Raw genomic sequence first — 20,009 nt, 5'->3', positions numbered from 1 at the left:
CCATTCACCATGTGGCATGGCAGGAAGCCTGATCTGAGTTACCTGCACACATTTGGTGCACCAGCATGGGTGCATATCCCTACACAACTCAGGCGTAAAGGGCAACATAGAGCTAAACAATTATTCTTTGTTGGTTACCAAGCTAACCATAGGGCATATAGATTTTGGGAGAAAGGCACATCTAAGGTGTTATGTAGTGCTAATGCCCAATTTCTAGAGCACGTAGGATGGGATAAGTTAGAGCAGGATAGCAATAATGAAGTGGTTATTGAATCATACAGAAATCCCATTAAGTATCCCTGTAACTTTAAAAATAATGTAAAGCAAGAAGTACAGGAAGAAGTACAGCCCCTAGAGGAAGAAATAGCTGAGGATGAGGAACAGGTAGTAACTCAACCAAGCCCAGTAATACCCAGAAGGACTACACGTATTTCTAGACCGCCTGATAGATACCAGGCTAATACAGTGTGCCAGGAAAATAGAATCCCAAGTACTGTGGATGAGATTAAAAGATATCCTTCTAAAGAGAAAGAAAATTGGTATGCAGCAATTAATAAAGAATTGAAGTCTCTGAAGGATATGAAGGTGTATGAAAACGTGAGATTACCTAGTAATGAAAAACCCATTGGCTGCAAATGGATTTTTAAAATAAAAACAGATAAGGATGGAAACACAATCCATAAGGCAAGGTTAGTAGCCCAAGGCTTTAGACAAAGTGCAAAAGACTATGATGAAGTATTTGCACCTAGTCTGAAAGCAGCAACTTTAAGGGCAGCATTAGTATGGGCAGCAAGCAAGCAATATATAGTTAACCATTTAGATGTGGAAACTGCTTACTTGCATGCTCCACTAAGACATACTGTGTATATGAAAAGGCCTAATGGATTTAAAGGAGACAATAATAATGATAATGATTGTTGGTTATTAAAGAAGAGCCTTTATGGTCTTAAACAATCGGGCTATGAATGGAACCAGTATATTGTAAAAGAACTGACCAATATAGGGTTTAAAGCTGGTTTAGCCGACCCATGTCTATTTAAGAGAGAGAAACATGGGAAAGTATCATTATTATTGTTGTTTACTGATGATATTGCTCTGATGACTAAAACTAATGATGAAGCAAATGAAATAATTGCATCATTAGCCAAGAAAATAAAAATCAAGCAATTAGGGGAGATAAAGAGATATCTAGGATTGAATATACTGAGAACACAGAAAGGTTTTAAGATATCTCAGGAAGATAAGATATCAAAATTGCTAATAGATTATAAGATGGAACTTTGTAAGCCTGCAAAGACTCCAATGAGTCAGGATATTTGCAAAAAGGATACTCAGAGTCCCAAATGTGATAAGGAACTGTATCAATCCTTGGTTGGTAGCTTATCATATATTAGCAATTGGTCAAGGCCAGATATTGCTTTTAGTATTAACCAGCTGGCACGACACAATAATGATCCGCTTCAATGTCACTGGATAGCATTGAAAAGAATCCTAAGATATCTTAAAGGAACATTACACCATGCACTGTATTTAGAACCAAAAGGTGATCTCATATTGAGTGCTTATGCAGATGCTAGTTTTGCAGCAGAAAGAGATACTAGAAAGTCGACTTCAGGAACAGCCATAATGCTGGGTAAGACATTAATTGGCTGGAAGTCTATAAGGCAACAACATATAAGTTTGTCTACTATGGAGGCAGAATTCTCCTGTTTATCTTTATTGTGTACTGAGTTAATTATGTACAAACAAATGTTGAAGGATATGGGTATAACTGTAAATTACCCTATAGTTGTACATGAAGATAATCAGGCAGCAATTCAAATGGCCACTAATATTGCAGTTAAAACGAGAAGTAAACATACAGATTTGAGGTATCTTAATGTAAGACAATCTGTACAGAGTAAATTGATACAGCTGGAGTACTGCATGTCGGAGGACAATGTAGCTGATCATTTTACTAAAGCCCAAGGTGCTATTAAGCATCTAGAGAGTTGTGAAAAATATGGGTTTAGAATGTAAAGGCATTACATATTTATATCACCCAAAAGGGGAGAATGTTGGGTATATGGATACACCAACCAGGTTTGGGTTGAATAAATATGTAAACCTAGGATTAAGTGTCTTGTAGCTTTAAGCACAAGAAACTGCAATGTCATTGTGGGTGCGGTTGCAGGCAGTAATAAAGGTAGGAAGGAAAATGTAATAGACGCTGCTTCTGGATGCACCTGGTTCTGTTCCTGGTCTGCTGCCTGCTGGAACGTCTATCTGCTTGCTTTTGGAGGCTACTGTGCCAGATACCATTTCAACTGAACACAAAGACTGTTTGCTTGGTGAGCTGAGGATTCAGCGTTGTCTTTGAGAGAAAGGTATCGGGAGGAGAAGATTTACAAGCAGATAAAGACATTGTATTTACTGTTAAATGGACTTGATAACTGGATGGATATACTGGATAATGATATATGGACTGAATGACACTTCTTAATCTCTGTATGAATTAAATAACTATTTTAAAACCACAAACAGTGTTTTTGTCTCCAGTGTGTGTATACTCTTGGGCCCACTCTCTCTCTCATTTGCCTGCCTGGCTTGACTGCTGCTGCATACTCTGCTTGGGGTTTATCCCCAAACACTAACAGTTCTCTTACTATTTTTTTTGCTTATTTTAATTTTTATTTCTAGTCTGTCGATTAGAGTTATGTTTTTGGTAGGTTGGGCTATAGTTTCTTTTTGCGTGAAGACCAATGCAAAGAATGAGTTAAGCAGTTCTGCTTTCTCTCTGTTATCTGTTATTTCCTTGCTGTCTTTTCTCTTTCGTGGATCGACTGTTTCCTTGATTTCTTTCTTGTAATTTATATGTTGGAAGAAACTTTTTTTTATTATCTTTGACTTTGGTTGCAAGTCTTTGTTCATTCTGAGCCTTTGCTTTCCTGACTTCTTCTTTGCAGATTCTGGCTATCTGCTGATATTCTGCCGTAGTTGTATGTTCCTCTTTCCATTTTTTCTACTTGTCCTTTTTGTCTTTCAATTTGTCAGAGAGATCTTTGTTCATCCATGCTGGTTTCTTCTTGGATTTCTTGTTTTTCTTTCTCGATAGTATTGTGCTGGTCTGGGCTTTTATGATTGTACTTTTCAGAGTTTCCCAAGATTCTTGAGTTGTTTTCCCCTTTAGGATTTTCATCCAAGGAATCTTTCCCAAGTTCTCTCTGAGTTTATTAAAATCAGCTTTTTTAAAATTTAAGAGTCTGGTGTCATTATGTTCTATTGCTTGTGTTTGTGTTATATTGAATTCTAGTATGACATGGTCACTCTCACCCAAGGTTCCTGCATGTTTTCCTTGATGGGGAGGTTGTAGGTCTGAATATTTTCAACTGGGGGAGAAATCTGTTGCTCAGTTTTAATGGGGCTGCTTCTGATTGGGTTAGATTGGGCAGCAGGAGTTTGTTGAATGCGTGCTGCTTCTTTCTTTGATTATTGTGTTTCCTTCTATGTGTGCCATACCTCCATTTGTCTTCCTCCAAGGCTTTATCATCAGGGTCAAATCCTCTGGGAGTTATTTGCTCATTATTTGGTTCAGTTTGGGCATAGCTTTCTTGTGTAGGTTGGCGTTTAGCTAGAGCTGCCTCTAGAACCCTTACTTTTTTCTCTAGTAGTTCACATAGCTTACATTTAATACATGTGTAATTTGGGTGTTCTCTGGGCATAAGCACATACATGGAACATATATTGCATACCACAATAGTATCAGTCATCTGTTCCATGAGTTTATTTCTTTTTGCTGGTTCTTTTAAGAGTATAGAATTTTGTATCTTTTTTTTCCTATCTTTTTTTCTGCATTTTTGTGCTTGTTTTTGTACGTTATTTATTTTACTTACTTACTATTATGTCAGTTTTTTTAATCCCTTTCTTCTGTATATTTTTTAAAAAGTTTTTGAGCTCCAGTTCCTCCCTCATTATTTAAGATTTGCCTTGTTTATTTGATTGATCTTTATTAATCCTATTCTTCCTTGATTTCTAATTTTTCACTCTTGTCCTTATTATTTGCCTATTTATTTGTCTTTTATTTTCTGTCCTGCGTTTATTTTATTCTCTACTGGGGTTTTCCCTCCCTGCCTATTGGAACCTCGGGCTTAGTTCGTTGCCTTCACTTCCCTCGTTTGCTGCTCCTATCGCTTGTTGTTTTCTCTGCCAGCTCCATTCTGTCCTTTGGTGCTCCGGCCTTTTCAGCTTTTTTCCTTGCTCTGGTCAGCTCTCTTGTGCAGCTTTCTGGTCAGCTCAGCTCTGCTATCCGGTCTGTTCCACTCAGCTCCACTGTCTCTTTCCCGGTTGCTCTCTGCAGTGCTCTCAGGTTCTAGTTCACGTGCTGCCCCAGGCTGCCGCTTCTGGCTCTCTTTCCTCCCTGCTTTTTGCTCTGGAGCCACGTGACTCCCATTTGCTGCCCGTTGCACTGGGGACACCGCTTCCACCAGCAAGCAGCATTGCCTGGATAGTCCCCAGCAAGCTCATCTCTCTTCTATTCCATTCTTCCCTGCTGCATTCTCTCACCGGCCCAATGATCCACAACAAGTTCGCCTCTTCTCTTTTCTCCTCTTCCCTGTTTTGCTCTCACTAGCTCACCTCTTTGTTCTCTGCTGGTCGTTGTGCTGCCCTTGGTTGGCTGGCCTCTCTGCCTCATGGCTGTTTTTCCTCCCTGCTTCGCAACTGGCCCCACTCACCCACTGGCTCGCCTCGTTATTCTCCACTGGTTGGCTTTGCTGCCTGCAGTTGCTTTGACTCTCTTCTTGCCTCACTTCAATGGGCCTCTGGTCTTTTTAGGTGCAGCTGGGCTCCTCTCAGGCTGCTTGGGTGCAGCTGAGCTTCTCTCTCTTTTAATTTCTCCAATCTTCCTCTCCTTTTCCTTTCTCCAGTCTTTCTTCTTTTTCTGTGACTTATCTTTCCCTCTATACCTCTCCTCCTCTCATTTTATTTTATTTTAGTAGCGACTTATCTGCCTGTGATGTGACTATGCTTCCTCCGTTGGCGCCATCTTGAAAACAACATATCACTGATGATTCACTGATGATTTAGTTATATTTTTACAAGATCCAAACAATAATATAGAACACCTAATGAGGAAACTGAATGAGTTTGGGGCTTTGGCAGTTTTCAAAATAAGCAAACAAAAACCAACCATGTTGACTAAGAATATGTCTTCTACAGTGATATATTGAACAAAAAGTCGGGTTTAGGGTAATACTTTGGGGTTGACAAATACAAACATAAAACTATTTGAAAATAACTATGTTCCTCTTTAGAGGGATATTAAACAAGATTTAGAAGGATGGCATAAATTGCATTTATCATTACTGGGAAGAATCTCTGTAATTAAGATGAATATATGACCAAAGATGCTTTTTTAATTTCAGACATTCTAATACAACTGATAACCCATTTAAACAAAGGCAGAAGGAGTTTATCTAAGTTTATATGGCAAGGAAAAGAAACTCCAATAATTAGATATAAGCTATTGCAAGATGCCAAGGAAAGAGGAAGGTTGGGCTTACCAGGTATGAAATTGTATGCATGCTGCTTGACCTGGGCAAAAGAATGGGTGAATTTACAAAACAAGAGGCTACTCGAATTAGAGGCACATGAATTACGATTTGGATGGCATGGCTATTTATGGTATGACAAAAATCAAAATGTTGACTTTAATAACCATTTTGTTAGACATGCCATACTAAGAGTTTGGAATAAATATAATACAAGCCTCTCTATGTAGTTGCCTCTCTGGATGTCACCACAGGAAACTTTTTTAAGAAAAGAAATGAAAAAAAATCTGGCAAAGCCAGATAGATGACGTATGATAAAACTTTATCTTTAAATTCTGGTGACCCTATACTAAAGCAAGGAAAGAATGTGAATCAGAGGGTTATGCTTGCCATTGGTTTACTTACCAGAAATTGAAAGAAAGGTTTAAATTGGATAAAAAAAATACTATGGATTTGATTTGGTTAAAAATGAATTGGAACTTTCATTATGTGGCAACGATGAATGCATAAAGGTTTATAAAATGTTATTGAAACTGAACTTAGAAAACAAACGTGTAAAAACATTGTATGATTCAGTGGGCAAGGAATTTTGGATATAATGTGATGCTTGAACAATGGAAAAATACGTGGATGAAGGGTTTAAAATTTATATTAAATTATAATTTAAAAGATAATTTTTATAAGCTGATGTATTGCTGGTATTTAACACCACATGTTAGTTATCTAATATTTATAAAGGCATGTCAAATGAATATTGGAAGTGTAAGTATAAAGAAGGGACTTTTTATCATCTATGGTAGACATGTGATAAAGCAACAAAATTTTGGACTATGATTCACTTTAATACAGAAAATCCTTAAAACAGAGATAGAAATGAAACCAGAATTTTTCCTTTTGGGACTAATGCAGGGGTAGGATTCTACCGGTTTGGACCGATTCAGATGAACCGGATGTTAAATTTGCATCTAGTTCAACGAACCAGTATTTGAACCTACTGGCTGACTCCGCCTACCCCTCCCCTCCCCGGAGTCTTCAGGCAGCCCATTTTCGATGCAGGTAAGTGCAGGTCCACACAGAGGCTCTGGGAAGGGGAAAAATGAGCCTTCTGGAAGTCCAGAAACAGGCCTGTTTCTGGCTTCTGAAGGGCCTCTAGAGCCTGGGGAAGGCCATTTTAGCCCTCGTAGAGGCCCGAGGGAAGCCTCTGGATCCTTGAGAAGGCAAAAAACAGCCCTCCCAGAAGTTCTGGTAGGCCACGCCCACCATGGCCACTCCCACCCAACAACTGGGCAGTGAAACGGTTGCTGGGATTTTTGAATCCCACCCCTAGACTAATGGAAAAATAACTGGAGAAAAATATTGGAACTTTGTGATTATACATGTAGACAGAAGTAAGACTATTGTATGAGCAAAAACGGAAAGATAATTCGATACCTACCATGGAAGAATGGATGCAGAATTTGATGGAGTTGTCTTAAATGGCAAAACTGGCTACTCTGATTAAAGGAAAAACGTAAGTGCTTTTGTTTCCACATGGAAACCACTTCAGAATTTTGTGCTTGATGCGAAAAAGAGTATAATTTTGACTTTGGGCTTTACAGATTAGATTGATAAGATCTTTATAGAAATGACTTGTTCTTAGCATTATGGAAAAATAAAAGGCTGTGATTTGATGTTCTACTACTCTACTTCAACAGAGAGAGTCGAAAGTCAACGCTTTTTCTTTTCTTTTCCCTATCTTTCCTCACTTCTCTCTTCCCCTCCCTCTCCCCCTTTACTGCTCTTTTATTTACTTTTGCATTTTGCTTTTTATAATACTTTATAACCTAATAAAAATGTTTGAGAAATATTTATATTGCTATTTAAATATGCAGTTCCCGAAACAATTTTTTAAAAAGATTCACATTTCCTACCCTCTAAAACAAAATTATTCTGTAAACAAAGAGAAAAGAATGGAATATCAACTGTTATGTGTATAAATTAAAACTATTAATTAAAAGCAGAACTAACTCTTCATGGCTGTTTAAAACTAAAGCCCACTTACTTTCAGGACAAAGATGTGTAGAATTCAATATAATGCACAAAATATTCTATTGTTCTATGAAATGTTTATTTTTGGGCCAGGTGCATCAACCAACAGTTCTAGAATTTAAATGTTTTAGAATAAGAAATTGTGAAATTCCAGATATGATCTACCTTGAGGCAGAAAGGCCAAATCAGCCATTTGAAGAAAGCAAAAAAAATATTTTGGAAAACAGTGAAATATCCATGCCTGTAATGCTAAGTTCTGTTTAAGTTCTAAGTTTCCATTTTTTAAATAAATAAATAAAAGTGGATTCAGTAGTTTTTCTGTTGGAAGTGGATTCTGAAGATAACTATCCATTGAAAAGTCCTTGCTCTTCTATGTCCTATTTAACAAAATTTGAGGGTGAACCTGAGAGCAGGATCTTGTAGCTGACCTTCCTGGCTAACAAGTGGCTTGCTCCAACATTCAGTAAACCTGAATGTGTGTAAGTATGGCACTGAATGTACCACCAATTTTATTTCAAAAAGCAATGTATTAAGTGAAATTTTAGAGATATCCATCTAATGCTCTACTTCAGGGCTGTCAAACTCATAGCCCATGGCCTAGATGTGTCACACGCTGGTTTAGCGAAGGGGGAAAGTTGAAATACGTCATATGATAATGATGTGACAACATGAGTTTGACACCCCTGCTGTAGTTCAACACAGATGTGGTACTCAGCAGGTTCTGACCAGTTCTGGAGAACCAGTAGCGGAAATTTTGAGTAGTTCAGAGAATTGGCAAATACCATCTCTGGAGATTTTATAGTATCCTTCCCCTGCCATGCCCACCAAGCCACACCCATAGAACCAGTAGAAAAAAAATTTGAATCCCACCACTGGTTCAACATATCATTGAACAATAACAAAGGTAATGCCACTTCTAAGATTTTCACCTACAACCTAAGGTAGATTTTCTGGGACAACAGATTATGGCTTTGATGGCCTCCAAAAGTTTTAGAAAGCAATTTGGGATGAATACTTACATGCATGGCTAAAATACTGCGAGGGACAAGTTCTCTGTATTGTCTTATGGTAAAGTGCCACGTTTTTATTCTCATAAGATCATCAAAGGTAAATTCCAAGATCAGACGTCCTTCTGTGCACACCTAATGAGCATAAAATAAAAGGCAACAAGAAATGTAAATAGATTTACTAGAAATTTTTTGAAAACTTTTTCAAATGTCAATAGATTTTGCCATTTGACTTCATTAGGGCAATTGTATCCTTTCCTGAGCAAAGAAGAATTAAGAGAAAGCAATTGATGGCAGTTGATCAAGCTGTAGATTTTATAGCAGAGTACTAAAACTTTGTTTATCTCTTCTTTCTCTTTGAAATTGCTGTTGCTAGTAAACAATACTAAGCCAGTTACTCTGAGTATAATCAGCAGTAGTGCATTCAGGATAACTGATTATTGGAGTAGATGATGTATTTGCATCTATATAGGCAAATGATATTAATAGGTGAAATACAAGTAATGATTCAACAGAGGTCAGTACAGACATCTCACAGGTCTTAATATTTATCCCATTTCATTTACTGTAGTTTTCTTCTCTTTGCTTTTAAACCTTTTCTTTAGTTTTTTTTTCTGGGTTCCTCTAGTCAGCATACCAGCCATAGTTAAAAACATGTAAATCACCCATTAATAACATTATTTAAATAAGGATGAACTTCCTCTGCCTCTATGGGATGAGATACCTTATTCCTGTTGAATTTATTTAGTGAGCTACAAACAGAGTTTAAAAACTGGGTGAGGCATCATGAGAAAGGGGGGGGGGGGAAATCCTCAACTTATTTAAAATTGCCACTTCAGTGCTCCAAACTGCTACATCAATTTAAAAAGAGAGCGATGATGTCTTCAACCAATGCTTTAGAAGTTTAAGCAGGACAATGTTTTTTTTTAAAAAAAATTAGCAAACAACTGGGCTGAGGGCCACGTTTGCTTGAAAGAAAAAGGCATAATGGCAAAAAAGCACTGGAGAGTCAAAGGTTGTAAACATACGTTTTAATTATCTTTAGTCTTTGTTTAAACTTCCCTAAGTAAACACTGAAAGACAGTGGCCTTGTTAGGCTGGAATTCTGGGATTGCAAGAAAATTAAAGCAAGCTATCATTGAATATGAATTGTGGATTTCAGGAACAGTACCGGTACCTGTTAACCTGGATTCCATTGGGAAGATGCTAATAGGTAAGTGAGCTTGGCTAGGAAGTTTTAAGAAAGGAAAAGCTAAAGACTTCTCTGAAAACAATTCCAAAATTGGATTTTTAAGGGAATATAGAAAGAAGACAGCAGTCCCTGGGTCTGCACAATAAGCTCAGAGGAAAATGTGAAAAGAAAAGGGAAAATGAACAGAGAAAGAAGATAAGTCATCTAGAAGAAATACACACAGTTAGCCCAGCAATGTAACAAGGATGTCACAAAGGTTAAAGCTCAGAAAGAACACAATTTGGTGAATAGTGCTAAAAGCAGCATCCTTCATATCTATTGAAAATAAAAGGAAAAGAATCAGTATGCCAGCTGCTCCATGAATGTCCTAAGAGTAAGAAAGAAAAGACGGAGCTGCTCAAGTCATGTTCATTTGCTCTTCTGTAATAAAATGTATGCATTCCATCAAGGCAAATGTGGAATAGGAAGAAGGTTTGATGTTTAAGAATGACTGAAACATGGTAATTTATTTTGTGTCAATTTTAATCTCCAGGCCCTATGAATTGCATTCTAGGCCACTAAAAGAATTTATTGCTGGCCTGGCAGAATATCTAGGTCTTACCTCTCAGAATGAAGAAAAGAAAGATCAGGGAACTTCAATCAGTGATATTTACCATAACTCACTGATTTGTTAAGAGCAAGTATTGTCAAATGAATCTTATCTCCAGGGGTGGGATTCCACCGGTATAATAACCGGTTCAGTGATTGCACATTCTACATTTGGGCAAGAGAAACCAAATGTATATAGTATAGGTGGTACCTGGCTCAATAGTACTAACTGTGAGAAGGATCTTGGAGTCTTAGTGAACAATCACATAAATATGAGCCAGCAGTATGCTTCAGTTGCCAAAAAAGCCAATGCAGTCCTAGGGACAGGAGTCCTGAATTCTCAACTTTTTTATTAGTGACATGGCATGGGTATGAATAGAAGGAATGGGCAAACAATTCTCTACAGAAAAGAAGGAAAATGTAGTTTCAAATACTTATCTGAAAAATAAAATCCTACCAAATGTTCAGCTGTAGATCTCTAAAACGTACGTTTAACATTTTCATGATAGGCAGGACAAGACTTGTCAGTAAAACCTGCCAGGATGCTACATTTAAAAAATAGGATTTAGAAATTGAAATGTCCTAAATGCACACACCTTTTCCATATCAATCAATCAATCCCAGGACAAATGCAATTGAAATGGACAGTCATAGAAAGTTTTCAAAAGTTGGCTTTTGAAAGAGGGGTTGTCCAGAGAATAATTCAGTAGATTTCCCCCCTTCAAAACTGTAGGATTCTAAGAGGAACAAAGTATCAGAGATAGAAGATGGGACTAAGAACATCTCTTTTAAACAGCTAAAAGTTTAAACACAAAGTAGTGCCCCGAAGTTAGCAAATGCCCCTTTCAAAACTGCGGCTTGGGGAATAAAAGCTTCAAATTTTATTGGTGAACCTGCAATTTCAGATTAAACTGTTGGAAGTTAAAATCCACCCTTCTCCTAGAAAAATGAAATATTTTAGGATATATTTAAAAGGCAGAATATTTCCCCTAAAAAAGTAGAAACTCAGAGAGGCAGAATGTCACCCCCCCACACACCTTAGTTAATGGGACATTAAGGCCTGGGGCAGACTATTCTACATAACAAAGATCTACTTTCTTCAGGCAGAGCCATAATAGGAATTGCCAAAAGCCCTTTCATTACATCACCACCCAGCAAGAGTCAGCCAAGCCTGGGACTCAAAAGACAACCTATAAAGTTACCCCTGCATGGCCCCATGGGAGTCTGATAACCAGTCAGAACACAAGCTCAAATTCAAAGCCCAACAGAAGGCATAACACCCAGGCACTCTCAGCATCTCTTCCATTTTCTGCACAGGAACCCATTCTGTTCATCAATAAACCATCTTTCCTTTTGCTGATTGTTTATAGTATATTGCCCCTATTGTTTTGACAAATCTTTCCCCAAAACCCATCTCTTCCATTTGCGCCAACATAAATTGCCAATTTACATTATCAAATGCTTTCTGCGCATCTAAAAAAAACAATATCATTTGCTTCTCTGGATGCACTTCATAGTATTCCAATGTGTTCAATATTGTCCTCATACTATCTTTTATTTTTCTCTTAGGCAAAAAGCCATTTTGATCTGTATGTATAAAATGATGAGTCTTCCTTTGGTATAAGAGTAATATATGCCTCCATCCATGAATTAGGTACTTTTGCCTTTGTCAATACTTCATTTATTACCTCTAACATTATAATGCCAAGAGATTCCTGTAATGTTTTGTATAGTTCTGCTGGTAGCCCATCCGGGCCTAGGGCTTTTCCAGTATTTTATCTGTTTATCACCTATGTCAATTCCGTCATTGTTATTTTCCCTTCTAACATTAACTTAATTTCATCTGGTATTTTAGGTAGTTCTGCTTCTTGCAAGTATTGTTTAACTTTTTCTCCTTCATTTATCTCTTGACCATATAGTTTCTCATAATACTTTTGTACTATTTCTTTCTTTTCTTCATTCCCATAACAAACAATTCAATTCTCATCTATTAATTGCATTATCCTTTTCTGATCCCTCTCCATTTTCAGTTTATATGCTAGCCATCTTCCTGGTTTATTTGCATTTTCAAAAAAAGTTTTGTTTAGGTCTCCTAATTTTTGTGCCAGCTCTTCTTTTTCCATTAATCTCAACTTGTGCTTAATTATGTCCTTTTGGCTTTTAAGATTCTTTTGTTGTGGATATCTTTGTAATTCTTTCTCTAGTTTCATGTAGTCCTCTTCTAATATCTGTTGTGCTTATCTCTTTTTTTTATATTCCTTCTTCTTGTATAAGTTATTGTTAGTCCTTTAAGGTAAGCCTTCATAGTATCCCATACATTTTGTAGTGAGATTTCCTCTTTTTTATTTTCTTTAAAGAAGAAGACCAATTCTTTTTCCATATTTTTTGAGAATTATTTTTCCTTCAAAATAAAGTCCATCTTATCCTTTTCTTTTGTCCTTTCCACTTGACCCATATTGGATTATGGCCTGCCCAAGTACATGATTTGATGTTTATTTCTTGTACATTTGAGATTAATTCTGTTGACATCCAAATCAAATCTATTCTTGACTTTGATAAATGTCTATTTTAGTAAAATGTATATTGTCTATTCTTGATATTCATTTCTCTCCAAATGCCTCGAATACCTAGTTCCTCTGCCATCTTAAAAAAAAGATTTCAGCAGTGTCTTCCTGTTTTTCTTATTTATTTTCTGTATTTTGTAGTCCAACTCTATATCCGCTATAGCATTGAAATCTCCTAGAATACATAAATTATCATATTCCAATTCTATTATTTTCTAGTGTATTTTTTTATAAAACTCCTCTTGTTTATCGTTCAGTGCATATATTGCTATTAAGAGTATCTTTTGATTGTTGTCTATTATCCCCATCATCGATATCCTCCCCTCTTCATCTCTAAAAATTAATTTAGCTTTAATTGTATTCTTGATATATAGGACTAGTCCTCTTTTATTTTGTTGAGCCAATGAAGTATATAAATTACCAATTCTAGAATAGTCCAATACTTGGACATGCTGCTTTTTAATATATACTTCTTGTAAGCAAATTATGTCTAATTTTAATTTTTCTAACTTATGAAAAGTCTTTTTCCTTTTGATGGCCGAATTCAGTCCATTTATGTTTATTGACATGAATTTCTTCTCTTCTTCCCTTGTTTACACTTTATATGTAGAATTTATTGCTCTCATCATTCTTTGCTGTCTTGCTTCCTTTGGTTCCACCTTTCCACCTGATGGTCCTTCTTCTCATATTCTTTCTTCTCTTTTTTCTTTATCCCTTTTTTTCAGCCATGTCCTCTCAATATTTAATTATTCCCCCATCTCTTGTTCTCTCTTCTTCTTTTCCTCTAAAATATTCATCATAGAATTGCTCTGCTTTCTCTGTTGAATCCAATCTGTGCCATTGTTCTTGCCAGTAGACCATCAAACCTTCTGGAATCAGTTTACTCCTTTCTTGATTAAAATCTTTGTCAAGAAATGGTACTCTTTTCTCAAATCTCTCACTCTTCTTGATATTTGCTTTAAGACTGTAATCACCTTCCCTTTGTATTTCAATGGGTCATCTCTTGCTCTCTGTAGTATTTCTGCTTTAATTGGCTTCTTAGTAAATCTCACATGTACTTCTCTAGGTAGTTTATTTCTCATTGCATATCTAGTATACACTCAAAATATTTCATCAGTTCCATCCATCATTCTTTCTTTGGTGTCTCCATAGCATCTGCTAACATTTCTGTCATTATCTCTGCCAAATTTTCTCCTTTTTCTTCCTCCACATTTTGGATACCATACATATAAATACCCGTGAAAACTTAAGAAAACAAATATATATATATACACATACATACATACATACATACATACATATACATACACACACACACACACACACACACACACACACACACACACACATATACATACATACACTGGCAATAATCCAATAATAGCAAAAAGGCCAAATAATAGATATATAGATATATATACAAAATAAGAAGAAGAAAAAAAAAGCTAAGATGTTCCAAAGAAGAGAGTGGACCAAAAAAAATAGGAATAAAAAAGTAAGAAGGCCCAAAAGGAGTATCAGCAGCAAGAGATAAAACAAAATAAAATAGCCAGCAATAATTTTATCCAAGTATTAGGTAGAAGTAACAAAGCAAGTCCAAGCCACCTTATAGTATCCAAAAAGCCAAATCAAAACATAAGCAAAGTCTATAAAGTTTATAAGCAAAGACTATAGTCCAAGGTCAAAGCAGTCTTTTCTCTTTCTTCTTCAATCCCTAGTTGTTTAGATTGTTTTACAAGAGTAGTACCTGTTTAAACAATAGTTCAGCACTCAGTGGCACTGTTGCTTTACTTTCACTTTTTTGTCATATTGTTTCTCAAAAGTTTCTTTAAGAGGTTTCACTTTTAATTTATAAGTTAGTAGATAAAAAAAAAAAGGGAGAATAATCCAATATTTAAAATTAAAAAAAAAAAATTCTCTAATTCTTGCCAGAGTCCAGTCCAGTTAAAAGTTAATCTCTTGTTAGAATCATGGTAAATTAGTCCTAATTCAGTTTGACAGTTAAAAACATGCTCTCCTCGCTGTTAATCTCTCTCTTCTTTCTTCTTATCTTCATAAAATTCTTTTTCCCCTTAGGGTACTCTTTTATTTTTAGCGAGAAAAAAAATTGAAAAAGTCCTCAGCAGATCTGACACACTTTCCTTCCAGTCTTCTTCCGTTCCAGAGCTGTTCCAGCCTTTCAGCAGTTTTAATGGCTGCTTTCCTCTGCGTCTGGTTTAGGGAGCTTTTTCTGGATCAACCAGGGGCTTTGCAGTATCTCTGGGATCTACAGAATGTGCTCCCCTCATTCACCATCTCTTTGGGAAGGATTAGGTACAAATTGGACCGTCTGGCTGCGGGATTTTGACGGCTTTTTAGGAGCCCCCAAATCCCCCGTCATTGTTGGAAGAAATATCCTTCTGGCTTTCAGTTCCGAGTGGGGAAGAAAGAAACTGGAAACACGGTGACTGCTTGGAAAGATGGTTTAATGGTAGACAGGATCACATGCCTTGGTTGAAGAAAGAAGGGCCTAGATGCTGAGAGTCCCTTGGTTTTATATCCTCTGTTGCGATTTGAATTTGAGCTTGTATTCTGACTGGTTGAGGGACTCCCATGGGGCCATGCAGGAGGGCCACTCTGTAGGCTGTCCTGAGTCCCAGGCTTGGTTGAGCCTTGCTGGACGATGATATAAAGAAAGGGCTTTGGGCAATTCCTCTTATAGCTCTATCTGGAGTAGATCTTTGTTATGTAAAATAGACTGGCCTAGGTCAGAGTAATGGTCAATTAGCAAAGGGGGTGGGGCTGAGTTTCTGCCTCCCCGAGTTTCTACTTTTCTTTTTAGGGGGAAATATTCTGCCCTTTTAGTATATCCTAAAATATTTCATTTTCCTAGGAGAAGGGTGGATTTTAACTTCCAACAGTATATAAATATTATTACAAGATATATGTACTCAGATGACACACTGTATAATTGAAAGATGGGGGGGGGGGGTTGTTATAAAAAATAACTTTTTAAAAAATCTTTCCAAGCAGCTTCCATGTTTCCAGTATCTTTTTCTCCACTCAGAACTGAACCCAAAAGGATATTTCTTCCAACAAAACTATGTGCTAAATGTGATCAAAAGCCTATGCGTCTTACATGCAGCACGACTGTACATAAAAAGAAGGCGGGGTTTTGATTGCATGGTTATGGCCACCATTTATTTTTTTTTGATCCCATACCCCATGATATGGGTAAATCTGAAAGGCCCAAATTAAAGGCTATGAAATTTGGTCTGCAAATATTAAAGGGATCGTTGGAGAACAACAAAGGATCTTCTGCATGTTTCTACTGTTCTCCAGCAGCTGCTGGTGGTTTTGTAGCTCAGATCTGTTTGTAGTAGTTCTAGTCCTAGTTCAATACTGGGAGTTTGATATAAATATTCACCTTTTCCTTGTAAAACCAATGGTGGATACCTATAGCAGACTATATAAAGACATTTCCCTTTCCAATTTATAGGGAAAAAAAATAACCCTAAACTTACTTTCTGATCAATTAAGGCAAACTCTTATTGGAAGCTCTCCTCCCTCCCAGATGCCTTTCCCATAAAATCCGAAATGAAAAAGATATCCAATTAAGAAAACATTTTCAATTGTGCTGAATTCACGTTCCTGCACCATGAGCTCTGACATTCTGTTTCTCTGGCAACCAAAATCAGCTGATTAGTTGGCATAGTAACAGAAAAGGTATAATCCTGCCAGACTGTTTCTAATCAATGCCCCCAGTACAGAAGCTCTCTAGAGAATCAACAAGAAAGGGCCCATCAGCTTTCAGTGGATCAGTGAAGGTGGGAGGGAGTGGAAAAAGAACATTTCTACAACCAGTCCTTGGTTAACCCTTTCCTTTTCTTGGCTAATTGCAAGAATTTTACAACTTGCACTAGGCAGAAGGGAAACTCTTTATTTTAGTTCTTTTTTAAATGGGGTGTAATATGTATCTTACAAAGTTATGGTTTTTTTAAACCTTCACTTTTATTACAGAGACAAAAAACCTTTATCTGAGATATAGCTTGTATAAATGTGCAAAATAAAGTATTTGTGGGTTTTCCTTTTTCTTTTTAGTTCAGATAAAATTGGAAAACAAATTGAATCTCAGTGTTGTACCCAAGATTGAGGGAAATGCTTCTGATTGCATAAGAAGGAAATATATTTTAGCTGTATCTGGAGCCTATTATTAACATGTTGATGTGCTGATATCTATAAAGAGATTTATATTAAGCTATAAGGATATACTGACAATCTATTTTTAACCAAATCCATTTCTCTCCATCTACTGGCACAAACCATAAAAGGTTATATTCCCATATGTGAAGTACAGTAAAAGAATAAGGCTCAATTTATCTATTACCTAATTAAGGAGGTCTAAAATGTTCATATAGTAACATTGGAGACAACAACAACTGCAAAGAATCTAGTATAAAAGAAATATACTGTAAATAGAGCATCTTTGTTCATTTCATTGAATAGCCTGCCATTGTTCAGCCTGCCATATCCTTTAACATCCCACTAACCTGCTTTCCAGCTCTGTTCTCCTGTGCAGGGCAACAAAAGAAGACCCAGCCAATCATCTGGGACTCTGGAGGCACAGAATAGAAGGGGGCAGGGCCAGTCAGAGGTGGTATTTGTCGGTTCTCCAAACTACTCAAAATTTCTGCTACCTGTTCTCCAGAACTGGTCGGAACCTGCTGAATACCACCTCTGGATCAGATATGTTGAGCCTTTTTGGTGCGCACAGGGAAAAAATCGGAATCCACTCTAATACAACCTGAAGCAACTGTTGAACTTCCTTTCCCAAATGTTATATAATCTTACATTACTGTAGGTTTTTTTCCCAGGCAGGATTTTTGAAATCAACCAATTTTCTAAACACTTTGGATTTTTTAAAACAGCAACAGATACAGATAATGAGACAAAATATACTGAGGCAGCATCGGAAGAGATTGCATTTAAAATACCCTGTTTAGTGAACCAAGAAGATATCAATTAAGATACTCGTTTAGTTATACAAAACTTGCCCAATTTATGAAACCACAAAAAAGTACATAGCTGTCATAAGTAGCTGAGAATGTATCACCTGTATATAGCTTTAATAAATAATTGGAAGGAGCATTACCAGTGTATGGGATAGGGGAGGCACATAATATTATGCGCATAATTATGTCACTGTGCAAACTACACAATTTACATCATTTGTGAATGAAGCCATGTTGTGCCTGGCATCATTGTGGCTTCTACTGGATATTGTTATTATTGATAGTGGCAATCACTTTCTCAAAAAAAATAAAAATAAAACTTCTTGGGAAAATAAAACTTGTTGCATGAGAGATCTCCCAAAACTGAAATAATGACAAGCTATTTATCTATAAAGGCAAAAATATAGAGAAAGGATGGTAACCAGAGATCACAACTTACTGGATTACAACTTTTATCAGCAGGCTTCTGAGTGGAATTCTAGTGATAGCTTTAACTTTTTTATTCAGAAGGCTTGACACCAAGATATTTGTAGTATCTGCAAGTCCCATTTTTATAAGGTGGGAGAATTGTGACAATAAAGCATTGCTTAGCAACTATTTTTTTTAACAATCTACCTCTAGAACCTACCTCTAGACTAAGTACCTTGGTAATGGATTTCCAGAAGGTATTAAATGTAGTTGGGAAGTGATCCTTCACCAGTCATTTTAATAATTTTTTTAAAAAAATTATTATTAATGCTACTTTTGATCTGATTTTAAAGTTACTTTGAGCTCTAGTGTTATGAGGGCTGTAGAGTAAAATTTTAATTATTATTACCTTTCCTTTGTTTACCAGGGGTTATTATTATTGAAGTTATAGTTGGGTTTTTAATGCTTTATGTCATTTTGTTCAGTTTTTAAGGAACTATAATGACTGATGGCACTCAAATACAGTGATGATGATGTTGATGATGATGATGTCTGATCATTGTCATGGCATCTGGGATTGTTGGAAACTGTCCAGCTCCCTCAATACCTAGGCACACAGAGTTTCCCCATTCCATTCAAGTGCATGTTCAAACATTCAGCATGAATTCTTCCCTAGCTTTACTTTCTCCAAATTAAGTAGCTCTTCTGGTGCTGCCAGACTTATTATATTTTTGGCTATCATAGTCTAACATAGTTCTCTTCCAGAATGTCTTCTGGAAGATTATATAGATAGGTAGCCTGTCCCTATATAGGCTGAAACTCTCATTTGCTGATAGAGGATAGGGACAGATCACTTCCAATTTAATATAATATATGATGTATGCATACGTTTGAGTTTGAATAGTGTGAACTTGTCTCTATACAAATGAGTCTTTGCATGATATGCAAAGCTCATGCTTAATGGAACAGTTGTATGACTGTCCCTTTGCTAAACAAATGGAAGTATCCATCTGGGCTTGAGTCCAGATCTGACAGCCTCTTTTTTATACTCTTAAACAAAAAATATTAAAATTAATAGTGGTGCTTTTGCTTGCTTATGACTTACAGTCTAGTTATATGTTCCTTAAAAAAAGTATCCTGAGATTTAAGAAACCAGGAAATTCATCAACCCTCAGGAGAAAACATTTGTTATACACTGAAAGTATCTCAAACACCCATTATTTGCATGTTTCACATCATCCTTTCCTATTACCTTTGTGAACATAGGTTTTCCATGTTGGCTGACCATGGTGCATTGATCACAATCCACTGTGATAGAGGAGCTATGATAGGATTCTTTTGAGAGCTTGAGGATGTAATACAGGTCTGTCACTCCTCCTTCAAAGACAGTACTAAAATAACGAGGGATGAGGGTCCTTCCAATGGCTGTGGGGAAAATACAAAACACATGATCTGCTAGAGAGAACATGTTGACAGCTGTTAATTGACTAGACCACATTGACTTTATAACAAATCAATCCTAGTTCCCAAAAACAGTAATAGATTAGCAACTTGACATTTGTATTCATTTAACAATCAGTTGCCACAGAATGGTCATTTTATTGTAACTTTTATTTCTGCACCATGGATCTGCAGGGGTGGATTTCAAGAAAATTATGACTGGACTGTCAAATTCACGGCCTGTGGGCCGGATGCATCATGCA

At 36.6% G+C, this 20,009-nt stretch overlaps 1 protein-coding gene across 2 annotated transcripts in view; it reads right to left on the bottom strand.

The window, feature by feature from the left end:
* LDB2 (LIM domain binding 2) overlaps nt 1-20,009 on the bottom strand; it is a 128,791-nt gene that overhangs the window by 43,628 nt on the left and 65,154 nt on the right. For both annotated transcript variants that reach the window (XM_026699739.2, XM_026699740.2), the window contains exons 3-4: nt 19,559-19,731; nt 8,576-8,698 (exon numbers count right to left, since the gene is read on the bottom strand). In XM_026699739.2, the coding sequence (XP_026555524.1) occupies nt 8,576-8,698; nt 19,559-19,731 (296 nt within the window). The remainder of the gene's footprint in view (nt 1-8,575; nt 8,699-19,558; nt 19,732-20,009) is intronic.

Source organism: Pseudonaja textilis, chromosome 6 (genome assembly GCF_049901715.1).
Source record: "Pseudonaja textilis isolate UNSWEBS1 chromosome 6, rPseTex1.2, whole genome shotgun sequence".
NCBI lineage: Eukaryota > Metazoa > Chordata > Lepidosauria > Squamata > Elapidae > Pseudonaja > Pseudonaja textilis.
This window is presented reverse-complemented; position numbering and strand designations above follow the sequence as displayed.